At 42.7% G+C, this 17,928-nt stretch overlaps 1 protein-coding gene across 2 annotated transcripts; it reads right to left on the reverse strand.

Moving 5' to 3' along the window:
- Positions 1-1,527: 1,527 nt before the first annotated feature.
- Positions 1,528-17,304, reverse strand: AKIRIN1 (akirin 1). Of its 2 annotated transcripts, XM_007527096.3 has the most exons (5): positions 16,776-17,281; positions 8,576-8,716; positions 6,966-7,100; positions 4,104-4,175; positions 1,528-3,046 (listed from the first exon to the last, which is right to left on the reverse strand). In XM_007527096.3, exons 1-5 carry the CDS (start codon positions 16,996-16,998, stop codon positions 3,036-3,038), a joined length of 582 nt encoding a protein of 193 aa, XP_007527158.1. In that variant the 5' UTR covers positions 16,999-17,281; the 3' UTR covers positions 1,528-3,035. The 2 variants fall into 2 exon arrangements, with proteins under 2 accessions (XP_007527158.1, XP_007527161.1); XM_007527099.3 differs by lacking the exon at positions 8,576-8,716 and having other exon boundaries at positions 16,776-17,304.
- Between the last annotated feature and the right edge of the window lie 624 nt (positions 17,305-17,928).

A 17,928-nucleotide genomic window follows, 5' to 3' on the forward strand; every position in this document is an offset into this window, starting at 1 on the left:
TTCTATGGAACAAAGACCCTTCCTTCCTCACCTGAAAACACTTTAAATTCAAAGTCCAGGAAAAATAATTCCTTCTTTTGTTAACCTAAGATATACCTAACAAGTCCTTATTTTTATTTCATGAATTTAATATTCTTTTTTAAAAATTTTTTAAATATTTATTTTATTTATTCCCTTTTGTTGCCCTTGTTTTTTTATTGTTGTAGTTATTATTGTTGTCATTGTTGTTGGATAGGACAGAGAGAAATGGAGAGGGGAGAGGGAAGACAGAGAGAGAGAAAGATAGATACCTGCAGACCTGTTTCACCGCTTGTGAAGTGACACCCCTGCATGTGGAGAGCCAGGGCTTGAACCAGGATCCTTATGCGGGTCCTTGTGCTTAGCGCCACCTGTGCTTAACCCGCTGCGCTACAGCCCGACTCCCCATGAATTTAATATTCTTTAGGCTAGACTGTAAACTAGTCCTTTTTGAAGAGAACCCCCAAACCAGTCATTCAGTCATTGGCTCCCCTCAAACAGTGTGGTTATACCCTGTGGCCTCAAATAACAATTATATAATGGTATAACACTGGGTACAATGAGAGGATGACTATAAACCCATCCTATTTCCCAGCCAGAAGTTTTTTTTAAGGATTAAGGTTGACATCTAAGTGGGCATATCACATTGATTTTTTTTTTTTTTTTAACCAGAGCACTGTTCAGCTCTGGCTTATGGTGGTGCGGGGAATAGAACCTGGGACTCTGGAGCCTCAGGCATGAGTCTGTTTACATAACCATTATGCTATCTACCCTCCACCCATCACATTGATTCTTAATAAAAAAAAACTTCAGTGAGTCAAATTTCTGTATTGTTGGTCCATTCTCCAGGATTTTAAAAAATATTTATTCCCTTTTGTTGTCCTTGTTGTTTTATTGTTGTAGTTATTCTTATTGCTGTCATTGTTGGATAGGACAGAGAGAATTGGAGAGAGGAGGGGAAGAAATGGAGAGAGGAGAATGATATGGAGGAAGGAGAGAAAGAAATGGAAAGAGGAGGGAAAGATAGACACCTGCAGACTTGCTTTACCGGTTGTGAAGCGACTCCCCTGCAGGTGGGGAGCCAGGGGCTTGAACCGGGATCCTTATGCCGGTCCTAGCGCTTTGTGCCACATGCGCTTAACCTACTGCGCTACCTACCCCCTGACTCCCTCTCCAGGATTTCTGATGACCTCATCACTGTCCTCTTGTTTTGGTTTGACTATCCCATTATAAGGTCATTTCTGTTAGAGTTACTGGTATGATCTTATCAGCAGCCTGGCAAGGAAGACTGAGACAAACTGCCCTTAAAAATAAGAAGTGGAGTAATTCTTTAATTTTAAATATCACTACTGGATGTCAGACCTGCTTCACAGCTCATGAAGTGTCTCCTCTGCAGATGGGGAGTGGAAAAATCTGTAAATAAGTGTAATGTTGAATTTGTGAAATGGTTATACAGCCTCAGATAGCTAGACACTATCACATCACAGTATTAAGAAGAAAAGGTAAACAAATAGCTTAAGTATTTTATTTGTTTGCAACTAAGCTTGTTAACACTATATAATGAAAATGTACAAAGAATAATGTAATTTTTGGTTAGATTTAAGTCAAAGACATTCATTAATAAGGAATCTTCGAATGTGAATATTCCAGAAATTTATCTAAGCCATCTGATCACAACAACTGTCTCTGAATATTACCTTACTTTGGAAGGTATTGGCATACATTTGAATTAAACTCAGAATTTTTCAAAATAAGCCCTAATTTAAAAAACTAGTCTATATTCAAACTAAAACAACTTTAATAGAACTTTTCTTTCCAGAAACAATAATAAAAGGAAACAAGGCATTTTGTAAAATGTGGTCCTGAACAAGTCACAGTAAAAAATAAATGTATACTTAACTTCCACCTCCTCAAAACAGAGGCTACTTTCTGTTCCTCAGCCTTAGAAACAAGGTGAAGAACAGTCTGTAAGCAAATTCGGGTAGGGGTTGCCAAAACAAAGCTCAAGCAGTTGGTTGAACACGGGGGGAACCTGACCAAAGGACCCAAATTCTATTGATAACTGATAAAGAAGGAAAGTGGCTCCTCATAAGTAGCAGTGCCACCCGGGGCTGGCCCAGCCCCATGCTCACCTATGATATGCTCCAAAGTAAACCCTGATGCTCCTGCTCCAGGGGAGACAGTTTTTTAGAGGTTCAGTGTCCAAGGAGCTGTTGTGTGAATGGGGTGAGCACAAGACTCCATATGGGTATTTTAAGGCTTGGAGTCTAAGTATTTTCCTAACGGGGCTAGGTGACAGTCCGTGTGTCAAATGGCCCATATCCAGTTTGTTCCAATTCCTCACCACGCATTTGTAGACCTAAGACCACAGACCCTTGCTATGTCATCATAATTACATCTAATGTCCATCCTAACTTTTATGATTTATATTCTGTGCCTGGAAACAGTCCCTGTATTTAACAATAATACCTACACATAAAACAATCCACTGTTACAACCTGTATGGTCACAAAACATTAATGATCCTCTGTAGACCAAGCAAATGTTTTTAACCATAATTGTCGTGCATCAAATTCACAGCCAGAATCCCCAAGATAAAAAAAAAAAATTTTTTTGCACAATACAAATAATAACTTAAAATACACATACACACATATACATACACTCACACACACACTTCTTACAGAACTGTGCTTGGGGACACTCCATTTGTTGAGTGCCACTGAGGGCATATTTTGCTAAACTGCTGCTCCAGGGTTTTTTTTTTTCCTTTCTTTTTTGAAAATTTATCACAGTAGGGCACAGCTGTTTATTGGATGAGCAGAAAAGAAAGATATGCTTGTGGCAACCAGAAAGTTTTAAGGTCTTTCAAGTTGTAGAAAAATGGACCTGCAGAAACGTTTAAGTGTTCTCAGGATGCAAAGTTGGAGCTGAAATGTGATATCAAACCAGTTGCAAAAAGTGTACAGCAGCCATCTCTTGAGGTCAAACCTGGTACCCAGATATGCAAGAAAGTCTCAGGACACATCTATAAATTAGGAATAAGAACAAGAGTGTAAAAATACTAAATAATGTAATACATGCTTTTAAAATGCTAATGAAAATGATAAATGTATGAGTCACTACTTAAAGATACATACTTTTAAATTGCTACCAGGGTTATTGCTGGGGCTTGGTGCCTGCATGATCAATCCACTACTTTAGAGGCTATTTTTCTTTTTTTGGTTTTATTACATAGAACAAAGAGAAGTTGAGAGAGGAGGTAGAGATAGAGATACCTATAGACCTGCTTCACTGCTCCTGAAGCTTCTCCCATGCAGGTGAGCAGCAGGGGCTCAAACGTGGGTCCTCATGCACCTTAACACGTGTGCTCAACTGCAGGGGCTGGGCAGTGGCTCACCTGGTTGAGTGCACATATTACAGTGCATAAAGACCCAGGTCCAAGCCTCCAGTCCCCATTTGCAGGTGAAAAGCTTTTCAAATGGTGGAGCAAGGCTGCAGATGTCTCTCTGTCTCTCTTTTTATCTCCCCCTACCCTCTCTACTTCTATCTCTATCCAATAAATCAAGAAATTAATTAAATTCTCTAGAGAATTTAAGAAACCTGACTTAGGGTTAGTTGAGATAGCTGTTTCCAATTTATGCTTAGAGTAACTGGTAGTTTAACATGTTTGGAATCAAGATACTCTGACCATACATTGTTAAGCTAGATTAAGTAGTCAACTTTCTTAAATTAAAAGCTGTAATCATCCTTGGGGGGAGGGTATGATAATAAATAAATCAGTACTGGAGTAAGATTATCTAGGTTTCAATCCAGGATAACCCACTGGCTATAAAAACTTGGGAAAATTACCTTCTTTATGTAAAATGGAACTAATAATAGTTTCTTTCTCATAGGGTTACTTGGATTAAATAAACTCTGGTGAGGGTTTAAAGAGCTTAACACCACTCTGAGCATATAGGTATTCTCTAGATGTGAGCTATCATTTTCCTTCACATGGGACCCTTTTTGCTCTCAGGAAATTAAGAGATTCATATTTTAGCTCCTGAAAATTTAAAAACTCAGAAAAACTTAGCACTACTTACAGCTTGTTGGCCTAGTCCCATATCGTCGCATAATCTGATCATGTGTGAATTTCACAAAAGATTCATATTGTTCTGTAAAAGGAAGGACAGTATAGTATAGACTTTCCCCAAAGCCTTTAGTCCCCAGTCAATGGTCACTCTGAAGATTGCAGAGATTCTTCTAAGATCCCAATTCCTGTCTTCTATATTTGCTATACTGATCATGCATAACATTTTTGTAGTACACGCACTCCTGCCATAACCCTATGCCCTATGAATGGCTTCCCAAGATATGTTCACTACTACAGGCCAAGAAGTTTCAGAAAATCTCCAAAGGACATGAAGCTTGAAGCTCTTATCTGTACTCTATTTTTGCTATTAGATGCCAACATATACTTTTGAGCAATGACTTATAAATTAACATTCTATACCACACAGTTCCACAAAGGTACCTTAAAAAAAAAAAAAAATATATATGTATTATCTTTATTTATTTGATAGAGACAGCCAGAAACCAAGAGGGAGGAGGGAGGTAGAAAGGAAGAAAGACAAGACACCTGCAGCCCTGCTTCACCACTCAAAAAGCTTTCTGCCTGCAGTTGGGGACTGGGAGGCTTGAACTTGGGTCTTGGCACACTGCAATATGTGCATTTAACCAGATGTACCCCCCCAATTGTCATCGAGGTTATTGCTGGGGTTTAGTGCTAGCACCAAGTATCCACTGCTCCTGGTGGCCATACCCTCCCTCCCTCTCTTTTTTTTTATCTTTTTCTATGTTATTTTTGATAGGACAGAGTGAAATTGAGAGGGGAGGGGAAGATAATCAGGTGCATCACCTCCCAACCCCCTCAAAAGTACTTTCTAAAGGAAAACTCAATAGAAAGCTATTTGGTTGGAACAATTTTGGGGTGAAGGTATGTTAAGCGGGATGACAGTGTTATCTTATAATTCACATTATTGATATACTAAAGGGTCAAAAAAATTCTCTAGAAGAAACCCATTATATTAAGCAAAATAGCCCAATGTGCCTGAGGCCCCAAGATCTCAAGTTATTCCGGTGTGTATATATATATATATATATCATAAAAATCTTTTAAAAAATACATTTATTATTGGATAGAGAAAGAAAGAAATTGGGGGGGGGGAGAGGGAGAGAGACAAGAGATACCTGCAGCCCTACTTCACCACTCATGAAGCTTCCTCACTGCAGGTGGGGAGCAGGGGCTTAAACCTGGGTCCTTGAACACTGTAATGCATGCACTTAACCAGGTGTGCCACTGACTGGACCCCATAAAAGTAAATCTTAAAAAAAAAACTTTGCTTAAATCAATAGTTCTCAATCTGATGCAGACCTACTAACATTCTGAGCAACAATGTGGTGTGGGCCACCAGATTAGGAAATAACACTGTCACAGTAAGTTGTTGCCTAAAACCTCTCTGATCACAACACTGTCCTTTCACTAAGCTAAGTAGACACTAATTTCAATTCCGGTTCCCTTCCTTGTACAAAAGGCTCTATTTGTTGCTATTAGTATATAATCATTCCCTGTGTTTTAGTCTGAACTATGCTTTTCAAACTTTAATATCCTTCCTCAATAACAGAATACCTGATTCCTCATATCACATAGAATTACTCCCACCAGAGAGTTTGAATGTTAGCTATGCATCACTCCTTGCAATTACCTTTTACCAGCCAGCTACCTTAAATCTACTCATTATCTTTACTCATCTGGAAAAATTTTCAAGAAAAGCCTAGCTTGGGCTGGGTAAACTGCTCTGGTCTTTCTCCCATTAATAAAATAGTAAAAAAAAAAAAAAAAAAAAAAAAAAAAAAAAAAAAAGCTTGGTGTATGTATTACAGAAATGTAAAGCTTTATATAATGTATAAATAAAATGTTTATTATCACCAAAAAGAGTAACAATATTCAAAACTCATCAAACCTTGCAAGAAATTTTCTTTTCCTATTACTATTTACTTAAATGGGTTTGATCTTTTTTTTTTTTTAAAACGTCAGTATTTTCTTTTTTAAATCTTTATTTACTTTCCCTTTTGTTGCCCTTGTTGTAGTTATTATTATTGTTGTTATTGATGTCGTCGTTGTTAGGACAGCGAGAAATGGAGAGAGGAGGGGAAGACAGACAGACTGCTTCACCACCTGTGAAGGTGACTCCCCTGCAGGTGGGGAGCCGGGGGCTCAAACCTGGATCCTTAAGCCAGTCCTTGTAATTCCCACCAAGTGGGCTTAACCCGCTGTGCTACCGCCAGACTCCCTAGTGGGATTAATCTTATTTTTTTGCCTCCAGGGTTATCTCTGGGGCTCAGTGCCAGCACGTCAAATCCACTGCTCCTGGAGGCTATTTTTCCCATTTTGTTCCCCTTGTTGTTGTTATTGTTATAGCTGTTGTTGTTGGATAGGACAGAGAGAAATGGAGAGAGGAGGGGAAGACAGAGAGAGTGGGAGAGAAAGACAGAAACCTGCAGACCTGCTTCACCGCTTGCAAAGTGACCCTCCTGCAGGTGGGGAGCTGAGAGCTTGAACCCAGATCCTTGCGGTCCTTGTGCTTTACACATCACATGTGCTTAACCCTCTGCGCTGCTGCCCAGCTCCCGGGGTTAATCTTTAATGAAAGCAAGGGCCAGGCGGTAGCACTGGTTAAGTACACACATTAAAATGCACACGTACACAGGTTAAATCCCTAGGTCCCCACCTGCACGGGGAAACTTCATGAGTGGTGAAATAGGGTTGCAGGTGTCTGCCCCTCTCTATCTCCCTTGTCCTTTCAATTTCTCTCTGGCTCTACCCAATAATAAATAAGTAAAAATATTTTTTAAGAATCCTTAATGAAACCAATTAACAAAGGTGTAGCACTGACTCAATTTACCTGCTAGTTTGGTGTTGAGGATTTGCTCATATTCCTCCCGAATTTTATCTTCATAGTCTTTTAAGAGACGTTCACATATTATTCCAACTTGCCGGAGGGTAAAGGTGGGCTGGTCTTTCTTCATCCAGGAAGAGCCTAGCCAAAAGACAAGTCTAATTTATACAATACATCCCACAGTTCAGAATTAATAATCTTATGCAAATAGTGATTAAATTGTTCAGATAAATGGGTATTGCAAATGTTTTTTTTTTAAGGTAGAGAGAGAGTTAGAGACCATAGTACCAAAACTTCTTTCAGTGTGGTAAGGTCCAGGCTCAAACTTGGACTGTGCACGTAACAAGGCAACACACTACTTAAGTGTATCTAACACTTTACCTTCTGAACCACCTCCTGGCCTAATTGACTCCATTTTAATTGTTAAAGTAGAATGTGGCAGTGGTCTGGGAGGTAGCATAGCAGATAAAGTGTTGGCCTCTCAAGCATGAGATTTTGAGTTCAATCCCTAGAACATATGCTAGAGTGATGGTTTGCTGAGTCTCTTAAAAAATAAATGGTGGGCCAGCAAAATAATTCACTTGGATAGTGCACTGCTTTACCATGTGGACCCAGATTTAAAACACTCTACCAACATATTGAAGGGAGCCTTGATACTTGACTCTGAAAAAGTCAGCCTAGAGCAATAAAGTCCCAGAGAAGACCAAAAAAGGAAGGAAATAAACTTCTCTACTGCTAGAGGAGACAGAGTGTATCACCACTGGAGATGTCTGGGCAGTGGACAAATGATTATTTGCAGGGCTATGGTAGGCAAGAGTGGTGGTATGTAAAGGTTTCCTTCAATGGGATTTTATTTTTGAGCATATCCTTTCTGACCACCTGTCAATATTATAGAGCAGAAATGCCACACAACTTTCTACAGTGATGGAAATGTTTGATTGTTGTGCTGTCCAGTTTAACAGCTACTTGTGCCTACAAAGCATTTGAAATGTGGCCACTGCATGAGAAACAAAATTTAAATTTTGGGCTGGGAGAGATAGCATAGTGATTATGCTAACGACCAGATAGCAATTCCCCCAGATTCAATCTCTCACCCCCAATAGAGCAGTGATTTGGATAAAATTTTTTTTTTAATTTAAAACACTGGACTCTCAAGCATGATTAAATCCCATGTTTGGCCCCCCTAGCAACACATATGTCAGAGTGATGCTCTGGTTTTCTTTTATTAATATGCACATCTTAAAAAAGAGAGACTCTTACGCCTGAGGCTCCAAAGCCCCAGGTCTAATCCCCAGCACCATAAACTGGGTCTGAACAGTGCTCTGGTTAAAAAAAAAACCAAAAACCAAACAAACCAAAAAAACATAACATCCATTTTTAGTTAGTGGCTATGGTAGTAGAAGTTACAGTTATAGACTATATTGCATTAGGGGGATGGAAGCCTTTTCTAGTTTTGGAAGCTTGATTTTGAAATTACTTATAAGGAGTAATAAATAGCACATGCATTCTACCATTTTTATTACTTAGACAAAAGACAATCCAAGTTAGGAAATCATCTTTTTTAATAAGTGCCATTTACACTCTTATATGGAATGAGCTCATAAAAGCATGCTTACCTGGAGAACTTGGTGCTGTGAGTGCTGAGGAGTGAGACTGACTTTCTGAAGTACAAGCTTCGCTCTGATTAAGGACAACTTCTAAATGTCTCCACCTCTGATAACGACTATATTCTTGTTTTATGTTCTGAAAAATTTGCTCTAGTTAAAAAAAAAAAAAAAAAAAACATACACACTCTTGAGCATTCACTTATGTGATTTCATCAAGCATCTTGTCCCTCACTCATGTTATTAATATGAATTAAGAATTTTATACTAAATAAAGCAATCATAATCCCTAAAGTATGTCCTCTTAAGGCTATTTTAGTAATACTTAGATCAGCAGCTTTTTGGGAAAATGACTCCCAGTTAATTCTCTTTGTTCATTTTCTGGTGATAATGAAGACTTATTTATTATCTTTTAAAATATTTATTATTTATTTTCCCTTTTGTTGCCCTTGTTTAATTGTTGTAGTAATTACTGTTGTTATTGATGTCGTCATTGTTAGATAGGACAGAGAGAAATGGAGAGAGGAGGGGAAGACAGAGAGCGGGAGAGAAAGACAGACACCTGCAGACCTGCTTCACCGCCTGCGAAGTGACACACCTGTAGGTGGGGAGCTAGGGGCTCAAACCTGGATCCCTACACCAGTCCTTGCACTTTGCTCCACATGCGCTTAACCTGCTGCGCTACCGCCGGACTCCCAGGCTTTTTTTTTTTTTTTAATTGCCATCAGGGTTGTTGCTGGGGCTTGGTGCCAGCACTACAAATTCACTGCTCCTGGTGGCTATTTTTCCATTTTTATTTTGCTTTTGATAGGACAGAGAGAAATTAAGAAGGGGAGGAGAAGGGAGATACTGAGAGGGAGAGAGAAAGATAAGACACTTGCAGACCTGTTTCACCACTAGAGAAGCTTCTCCCCTGCAGGTGGGGAGTGTTTGAACCGGGACTTTGGGAATGATAAGTGTGCTTAACCAGGTGTGCTACTGCCCAGCCCTCCTTGAAAAACAAATTTGTGGGCAGGGGTAGATAGCATAATGGTTATGCAAACAGACTCTCATGCCTGAGGCTCCAAAGTCTTAGGTTCAATCCCCTGAACCACCATAAGCCAGAGCTGAGCAGTGCTCCGGTAAAAAACAACAACAAAAAACCCAAATTTGTTTTCTAGATAATTAACAACAAACAAGGAGGGTGGAGGGAGACACTTCACCTAAAAGGAAGGGAACTATTTTTGATCTGTTTTAAGTTTTACAATTAAGAGTATTTGAGAGTCCCTTACCACCCAAGGTTTTCTAACAATGAAGCTCTTGTCTGGAACTCAACTTCCAGGAAAAGGCAGCAAACTCCCAGGAAAGGGCAGCAAAATAGCTCTGCCATGCAGCTCACAGGTTAGAGCTGGTCTCCACCATCCAAGGAGCTTCAGTGTTATATGCTTTTTTTCCCCTCAATCTAAAACGCCCACTCACCCACCCACCTCCCTCCCTCTGGAATGAAGACAGCAGAAACCACTCTGTTCACAGATTAGACTGAGACCAACTAGGGGAAGACCTGAGATTTATTACTTGGAATTGATGATCAGAGCTTAGCAAAGAATTTTCTGACCCTACAAGAGGTAATAGTTGGTAGAATTCACATTACTATTCTGAGTAAAGGTAACCAAAATTTGCTAAAATTGTTAAAGGAAGTTCAGGATATACAAATAATTAAATACTCCTAAAAACAGAAAAAGAAAAAACAAGCTGGAAGGATGTGGTTTCCAAGTTTTTCCTTTTTGTGGTAGAATACATTCACTTTCAAAATAATAAAGTGTCCTTATCAAGGGGGCTGGGCATGGTGCAAAGTGCAAGGACCAGCATAAGGATCCGGGTTTGAGGCCCCAGCTCCCCACCTGCAGGGGGTCACTTCACAAGTGGTGAAGTAGGTCTTTGGGTCTCTTTCTCTCCTTCACTCTCAATTTCTCTCTGTCCTATCCAACAAAAGCTATGACAACAGTAACAGTAACAATTACAACAAGGGCAACAAAATGGGAAAGATGGCCTCCAGGAGCAGTGGATTTGGAGCCACAACGATAACCCTGGAAGCAAAAAAAAAAAAAAAAAAAGAAAGAAAAATAAAGTGTCCTTATCAAAACCAAAATTACATCAACTCACATTATCTGTGTGTGTGTGTATACATTTTTTTCTTTTTACCAGACACTGCTCAGCTGATGGCTGATGCTGTGGGGGACTGAACCTGGGTCTTTGGAGCCCCTTTTAATACTAGAGCACTGCTCAGCTCTGGCTTATGGTGTTGTGGGGAACTGAACCTGACATGAGAGTCTGTTTGCATAACCATTATGCTATCTACCCTCTAGCCAGTACATACATATTTTCTTTTTTCTTTTACCACCAGGGTCATCCCTGGGGTTGGGGCTTGGTGCTGGTACAATGAATCTGCTGCTGCCGGCAGCCATTTTTTTCCTTTTTTTTTTTTAAGTGGCTAGGACAGAAAGAAATTCAGCGAGGGAGACAGAGAGGAAGAAAGACAACTGCAAACCTGCTTCACCATTTATGAAGTGACCCATCTGCAGGTGGGGAGTTGGGGGCTTGAACCAGGATCCTTGCGCTTTGTACTATGTGCACTTAACCCCGTATACTACCCTAGCCCCCTTCCGGCTATTTTTCTAATTTATCTTTTTTAATAGAATTGGAGGAGGGGTGTTCACACTGTTTTGCTTTTTCCTAGCTGTGTGACTGTGACCTTGTAAAGTTATTCAGGAACTTTAGCCTAGTTCTGTGTTATGTGCCCACTTTATAAATTTTTGAGATTCAAAAATTAATGGCATTAACAAAGTGATAGCACTGTCCTGAAACTGAGATGAACCCAAAGTAGCTCATGAATAGTCAAACTCCTTAACTCTTTTTTTTTTTTTTTTTGTCTCCAGGGTTATCACTGGGGCTCAGTGCCTGCACTTCAAATCCACTGCTCCTGGAGGTAATTTTTTTCCATTTTGTTGCCCTTGCTGCTACCACTGTTGCCATTATTGTTGTTGTTACTGGATAGGACAGAGAGAAATCGAGAGAGATAGGAAAGACAGAGAGGGAGAGAGATAGACGACACCTGCAGACCTGCTTCATCTCTTATGAAGCGATCCCCCTGCAGGTGGGGAGCCAGGGACTCAAACCAGGATTCTTATACTTGGTGCCATGAGCATTTAACTCGCTGTGCTACCGCCTGGCCCCCTCAAACTCCTTAACTCTCAGTCTAAATGCCAGGACAGTGTAGAATAATATACATTTTCTTTAAGATTGCTATGAAGCTGCTATTTTAGGTGCCCAAACTTATGAAATCTTAACTTCATCTTTAAAAATGTATTATTATTTTTAAAAAATGTATTATTCTTTAAGCATACACTTGCCAGATTCAACACATGGATAAAAGGAACTGCAAAGACGTAAAACAAGAAAGGATATAAGTATGAGAACAATGCGATGAGAACAGTAGGTCTTTGATAAATTTCTAACTGCATGCTGTATGGCAAAGTGAACAAGTGGAAAGATACAACTCTGAGGCTGGTAAAAGGACCAGCAAGTGAGTTCAAGAAGCTAAACAGGAGGCCAGGCAGTGGTGTGTAGAGAGCACACGTTACCATGTGCAAGATCCAGGGTTCAAGTCCTTAGTCCTCACTTGCAGGGAAGGAAGCTTTACTCATGGTGAAGCAGTGCTGCAGATATCTTTCTCTCCCTCCCCTCTCAACTTCTGTCTCTCTGAAAATAAAAAAATAAAATAAAGGCCACTAGAGTGGTGGAGTCAGTACAGGCACTTGAGATCCAGTGATAACTTTGGAGGCAACTAAAACAAAAACTAAATATGATATGTTCAAGAGAAAAAGTAGATGTGATATTTCTTCCTCCCCCAAACCACATTAAAACAGGAAAATGGGGAATTAGGCTGTAGCGCAGTGGGTTAAGTGCAGGTGGCGCAAAGTGCAAGGACCATTGTAAGGATCCTGGTTTGAGCCCCAGGCTCCCTGCCTGCAGGGGATTTGCTTCACAAGCGGTGAAGCAGGCCTGCAAGTGTCTATCTTTCTCTCCTCTCTGTCTCCCCATCTCTCTCAATTTCTCTCTGTTCTATCCAATAACAACAACATCAACAACAATAACTACAACAATAAAATAACAAGGGCAACAAAAGGGAATAAGTAAATAAATAAATGGAAAATGGGGGGCTGGGCGGTAGCCAGCAGGTTAAGTGTACAAAGCCCAAAGCGAAAGGACCAGCCCAAGCATCCTGGCTCAAATCCAGGGCTCCCCACCTGCAGGGGGTCGCCTCACAAGTGTTGAAGGAGGTCTGCAAATGTCTATCTTTCTCTCCCTGTCTTCCCCTCCTCTCTAGATTTCTCTCTGTCCTATCCAACAATGATAGCACTAACAACAACAATAATAAGGGCAACAAAATGAAAAAATAGCCTCCAGGAGCAGTGGATTCCTAGTGCAAGCCGAGCCCCAACAGTAACCCTGGAGGCAATTAAAAACAAAACCAAACCAGGAAAATGTTTATTTTAAAGAAAAATACAGACTTTATTTATTTATTTTTTTTCCTCCAGGGTTATTGCTGGGCTTGGTGCCTGCACCATGAATCCACCGCTCCTGGAGGCCATTTTCCCCCCTTTTGTTGCCCTTGTTATTGTAGCCTCGTTATGGCTATTATTATTGAGATTGTTGATGCTGTTCGTTGTTGGATAGGACAGAGAGAAATGGAGAGGAGGGGAAGACGGGGGGTGGGGGGGGTGGTAGAACACAGACACCTGCAGACCTGCTTCACCACCTGTGAAGGTGACTCCCCCTGCAGGTGGGGAGCTGGGGGCTCAAACTGGGATCCTTACACCGGTCCTTGCGCTTTGCGCCACATGTGCTTAACCCACTGCGCCACCGCCCGACCCCCCCCCCCGACTTATTTTTAAGGGTAGATAATCTTTGCTTCCAATGATGAACTACAGGTCAAACCTCAAATTTTGAATATGACATATCAAGATTTGGTCCCACAGTTATTTTTTCAGTTCTACTTTCCACTACAACTCAAATGCATCAAAAATGTCTTTTAATGTGAGTGCTTTCTGGCTTTTGCTTGAAATGAGGATCTCTCTCCCCTCAATACCTGTCAGAGTCCAGCTAAAATGCCCCCATAATCTTGAAATTATTTCCCAACCTGCAATTACGATCACTAATTGCTCTGCATCTAGACTCCTTCAATGTTTACAAACATTTCCCTGAGATCAGCTACCCCTTCTGTGACTAGCATCTACCTAGCTCGTTTAAGCAATAAAAAGCTTAATTGTATAGGCTCTTCCCACAAAACAAAACAAGCCAATGATACATTTATCACTGGGGAGGGAGTGCCACCAGGACTTTCTGTGGATGGGATTCTACCACTCCTGATGGGCTCTTCAGCAAACGCTAGAAGAAGAAGATGGGCTCTTCTCTACCCCACCCTCTTTAATTTTAGAGAGAGAAAAGAGACACTACAGCACTGTTCCACTGCAAGTTTTTCCTAGTGTGTACACTGGATGCCAGGGGCTCAAACTTGGGTCCTTGGGTGTGGTAAAGTGTGCACTCTCTTGGGTGAACTATCTCCTGGCCCTGTGACACCTACTTTTTAAAAAAGAAAAGTGTAATTTCCCGATCAGTACTTTTCTTTTAGTCTAGCTGGAGCCTCTACATGCATGATTTCAAAAGTTCCCCAGCTGACTTTTCATTTTGAGACAGAGAGGGAAAGACACCACAGCTTCCCTCAGTATCATGACACTTCTCACGTGGTGTAATGGGCTCATTTCCAAGCCGTGCATAGCAAGGCATGTGCCCTAACCAGGGAATGCTCTCTCTAGCCTTCTTGTATTTTGAGAGACCTTTATAACCCTTGGGGTAACAACTATGATGTTAACACATAATGCCAATGAAAATGCTTTTAAAACTGTTAGTTGCCTTTACTTTTTTTTTTTTTCTTTGTAACCCAGAAGGTGTTTTTCATTTAAACCAAAGCATCAAATAGTGAGTCATTCTTAACCCTGTATGTCTTTCATGACAGAATTACATACTGTAGTTAGGAGGTGGTACAGTGGATAAAAGTTGGACCTCAGGGAGGGGAGGCACCATAATGGTTATGGAAAAGACTCATGCCTGAGGCTCTGAGCTCCCAGGTTCAATCCCCAGCACCACCATAAACTAGAGCTGAGCAGTTCTCTGATCTCTCTGTATCTGGAGGGTTGGGGAGAGAAGGGGAGGAAGAAGGGGAAGAGGGTTGGAGCTCATAGTCAACCCCTGGCATCTGTTGTGCCAGAGATGCTCTAGTTTTGTTTTTTTTTTTCCTTTTTCTTCTCTGTAATTTTTTTTTTTTTAAAAAAAAGGTCTTCTAAAGATCCATATATACTATACACAACAAGCATTAGGAAACAGATCTTTACAATGAGCATTTAAAACATTTTAACATAAAGTGACCAAGAAGCTAGTATGCATGGCATGACCCAAAAATAAATAAATAATAAAACAATGACCTCATTATTGCACTCTACCATATTAAAGTTTCCAAACACCTTCATTTGATTAAATATTTGCTGTAATGTGTGTGAACTACAACAGAATTAGTCTAAAGGGCAGTTCTGACAATTTAAAACAATGACACAAAACACATCAGCAAGACTAGGCAAGTGTTAGTTCTGTTCTATAGAAGAGAGAACCAGAAAGATATTATCCTTGGGTATGAGTAGCAAGTGCAAGGAAAAGAAAAATCAAATATAAGGTAATCTATGTCCCTGCTTTGGAAGGGCTCTTTCCAAAGAACTTTAGCAAATATTGTCTCATTCAGTACCCAAGTCTCTGCAACACCAGGTGGTCAGAGAATTTCAAGTAGAACAAAGTTCTCCTGGGGGGCAGAGTTAGGTGATAGAGGCTCCAAGAAATGACTGCATTTGAATTAACAGGGTCAAACATGGAAGGCATACAAGGTGGGGCTTCGGGAAAAGGGTAGAGTTCTAAAGTGGGAACCTGTATAAAAACAATGATTAGCTAAGTTAAACGCGTAGTTGATAAATCTTTTGAGTGCCAAGACAAAGAATAAACATAACATAGTGGCTGGAAGAGCTTGGCTGGCAACTGCAGAAATCTTGGTGAGAGAGAGGATGAGGGGCTGAATCTGCATTGTGGTTATGCAGCGGGAGGAGGAAATAAAATCTAAAGGTAACTAACAGTAAAAGAGGTGAGGAAAGGGCGATTTCAAGGCAATCCGAAGGTTTCCTTTATCTTGAGGAACAGAAAAACACACAAAGAAATGACTTGCCAAAGTCCAGTTCCGAGATCCCCCGCTTCCCAGGGGGCCCCTTAAGACTGCTAAATAGTCATTCTGATGCACTTTCTCCTATACCCGCACAATGGCTGTTTCTTTTCTTTCTTTCTTTTTTTTTTTTTTTTTTTTAACTTTCTCTTCACTCCCATTCTCCTCTTTCCTCACCTTACTGAAGGAGAGCGCCTCTGTTTTAACAAATGGTGTACTCTCTGCCTACGGAAGCTCAGGGGTGCTTTAAGGATCCTCAAATTCTATAGCTAAATCAACTCGCGATTTCAAGCCATATATGGTACAGGACAATAGCCATACAATCAAAGAACATGGCCAGCCCCCGCGAACAGCCAGGCTGCGATCGGATTCCACGACCTGTGCGGTGGCCGCGGGGCCCCCAAGACTCCTGGAAGCCGGTCTCCGGGCCGGGCGGCTGCACAGCCCCACGAGGCTCGCGCTCGAGCCCCTTCCCGGTCCAGCCGCCCCCAGCCCCCACGCTGCAGGCCGGGCTCCGTGAGCAGAATCCCATTTTCCACGGCCCACTGGGTCTGCAGGGCGGCACGGAGCAGGTCCGGGCAGAGCCGGCAGGAGGGGGCCGGGGAGGCGAGGGTGTGCGTGGGGGTGGTGGTTCCACTTTCCTTCGCCGCCCACCCCTCGAGGTTCGCCGGCTCCAGCAGAACCGACACTGCGGCCCCCCGACCCATCCCGGATGTCTTTCATCCCCGGAAGCGACCGGGCCCAGAGGCACCCAGTTCCCTTTTCTCAGGCAAAGAAGGGGGGGGGGGGGTCCGTGGATGAATCAGGCTGAGCATTCATTGAACAACTCCCCCTCCCCACTCCGTTAAAAAAGAAAAAAAAAAAAAAAAGAAATGCCCAGGCCTGGCTTGCTGCCAAGCCCGCAGCGTAGGTTACCCGGAGTTGGAAGGCGCCGCTCGCTGCCGGGCGGGGCGGGCTGCTGCAGAGTCGGCGGGAGGGTCTGCGTCTGAAACAGCGGCGGCGGCGGCTCGGCGTCCGGGGGCCTGAGGCCCGGAGTGGCGCCGGGCAGAGGGGCGCAGCGCCGCCGCTTCGGGGAGCCGGGGCTCAGCAGCGCCGCCTCGAACTCCATAGGCCGCTTCAACGTCGCCCCGCACGCCATGCCGCTGACGGGCCGAGGATCGCGAGCGGACGCGGTTGGAACTGCGGCCCAAGCTCCGGCTCCTGAGCGGAGCTCCCAAAGCCAAGCCGGCTCCAATGGCGCCTCCAGCACCCGACAGCGGCGCTGGCCCCGCCTCCTGTGACGTCACGGGTCTGGCCACCGCCCGGCGGAGGTGGGGCAGCCGGAAGAGGGCCGCTCTGGGAGGTCCGGCGGCGACGTTCCGGCCCGCCGCGCCCCCTGCTGAGAAAATGGAACAGTCTGGGCGGAGAGTTTGGTTACCTAGCAACCACCGGACTGCCCCCACCTCCCGGGGCTTCCACCTCTCGCGGAGTCCGGGTCCCCTGAGGTTCACCGCCGTCCCCCTCCACCCACAGCGTCCCGAGCCGGAGCTCCCGGGTGGCCCCTGAGGTTTTCACACCTGCGTCGCGACGGTGTGGGGGAGAGCTCGCCCGGGTTCGAATCTCCGCGTCTCTAACCTCCTTCTGTCTAGGCCGCTCTAGTCCCGTGGAAAAAAAGAAAGGGTGATTCTAAAAGGACGCCCAGGGCATTCCCCTGACGCCAGGGAAGTCTTCATTTACAACATGACCCGAGATCTGAGGCCAGACTGTAATAGGAAGTCCACCAAGCCCAGAAAATTGTATGGGTGCGCCACGCAATGTGTTTTGGCGTGGGTGACCCACATCTCCACCAACTTATCAAAGGGTCTGCTACCCAAAATAATAAAATAAAATGCCAAACAAATGAAGAGTAACCCACTCGCTTTGGTTACCTAAGAAAGACGTCAGAGTAATGAGAACTTCAGCTGACAGCTGATTTGCCATTCTCCCGATGTGATTTGACAGCTCGGATTTTTCCTCAGGTCTATCCAAATCCCTTCCTGCAGTGCCAGCCTAAAGTGCTTTTGATATTCTGGAAAGATATATAACAAGA

The sequence above is a fragment of the Erinaceus europaeus genome, chromosome 13 (genome assembly GCF_950295315.1).
Source record: "Erinaceus europaeus chromosome 13, mEriEur2.1, whole genome shotgun sequence".
NCBI classification, from domain to species: Eukaryota; Metazoa; Chordata; class Mammalia; order Eulipotyphla; family Erinaceidae; genus Erinaceus; species Erinaceus europaeus.

Coding starts and splice junctions, on each gene's coding strand:
- AKIRIN1 (XM_007527096.3), bottom strand. CDS start 16,998: ATGGCGTGCGGGGCGACGTTGAAGCGGCCTATGGAGTTCGAGGCGGCG. Junction 7,101..8,575: donor CACAGCACCAAGTTCTCCAG/GTAAGCATGCTT, acceptor TCTTTTGGCTAG/GCTCTTCCTGGATGAAGAAA. Junction 4,176..6,965: donor CCTCAACACCAAACTAGCAG/GTAAATTGAGTC, acceptor TTCCTTTTACAG/AACAATATGAATCTTTTGTG.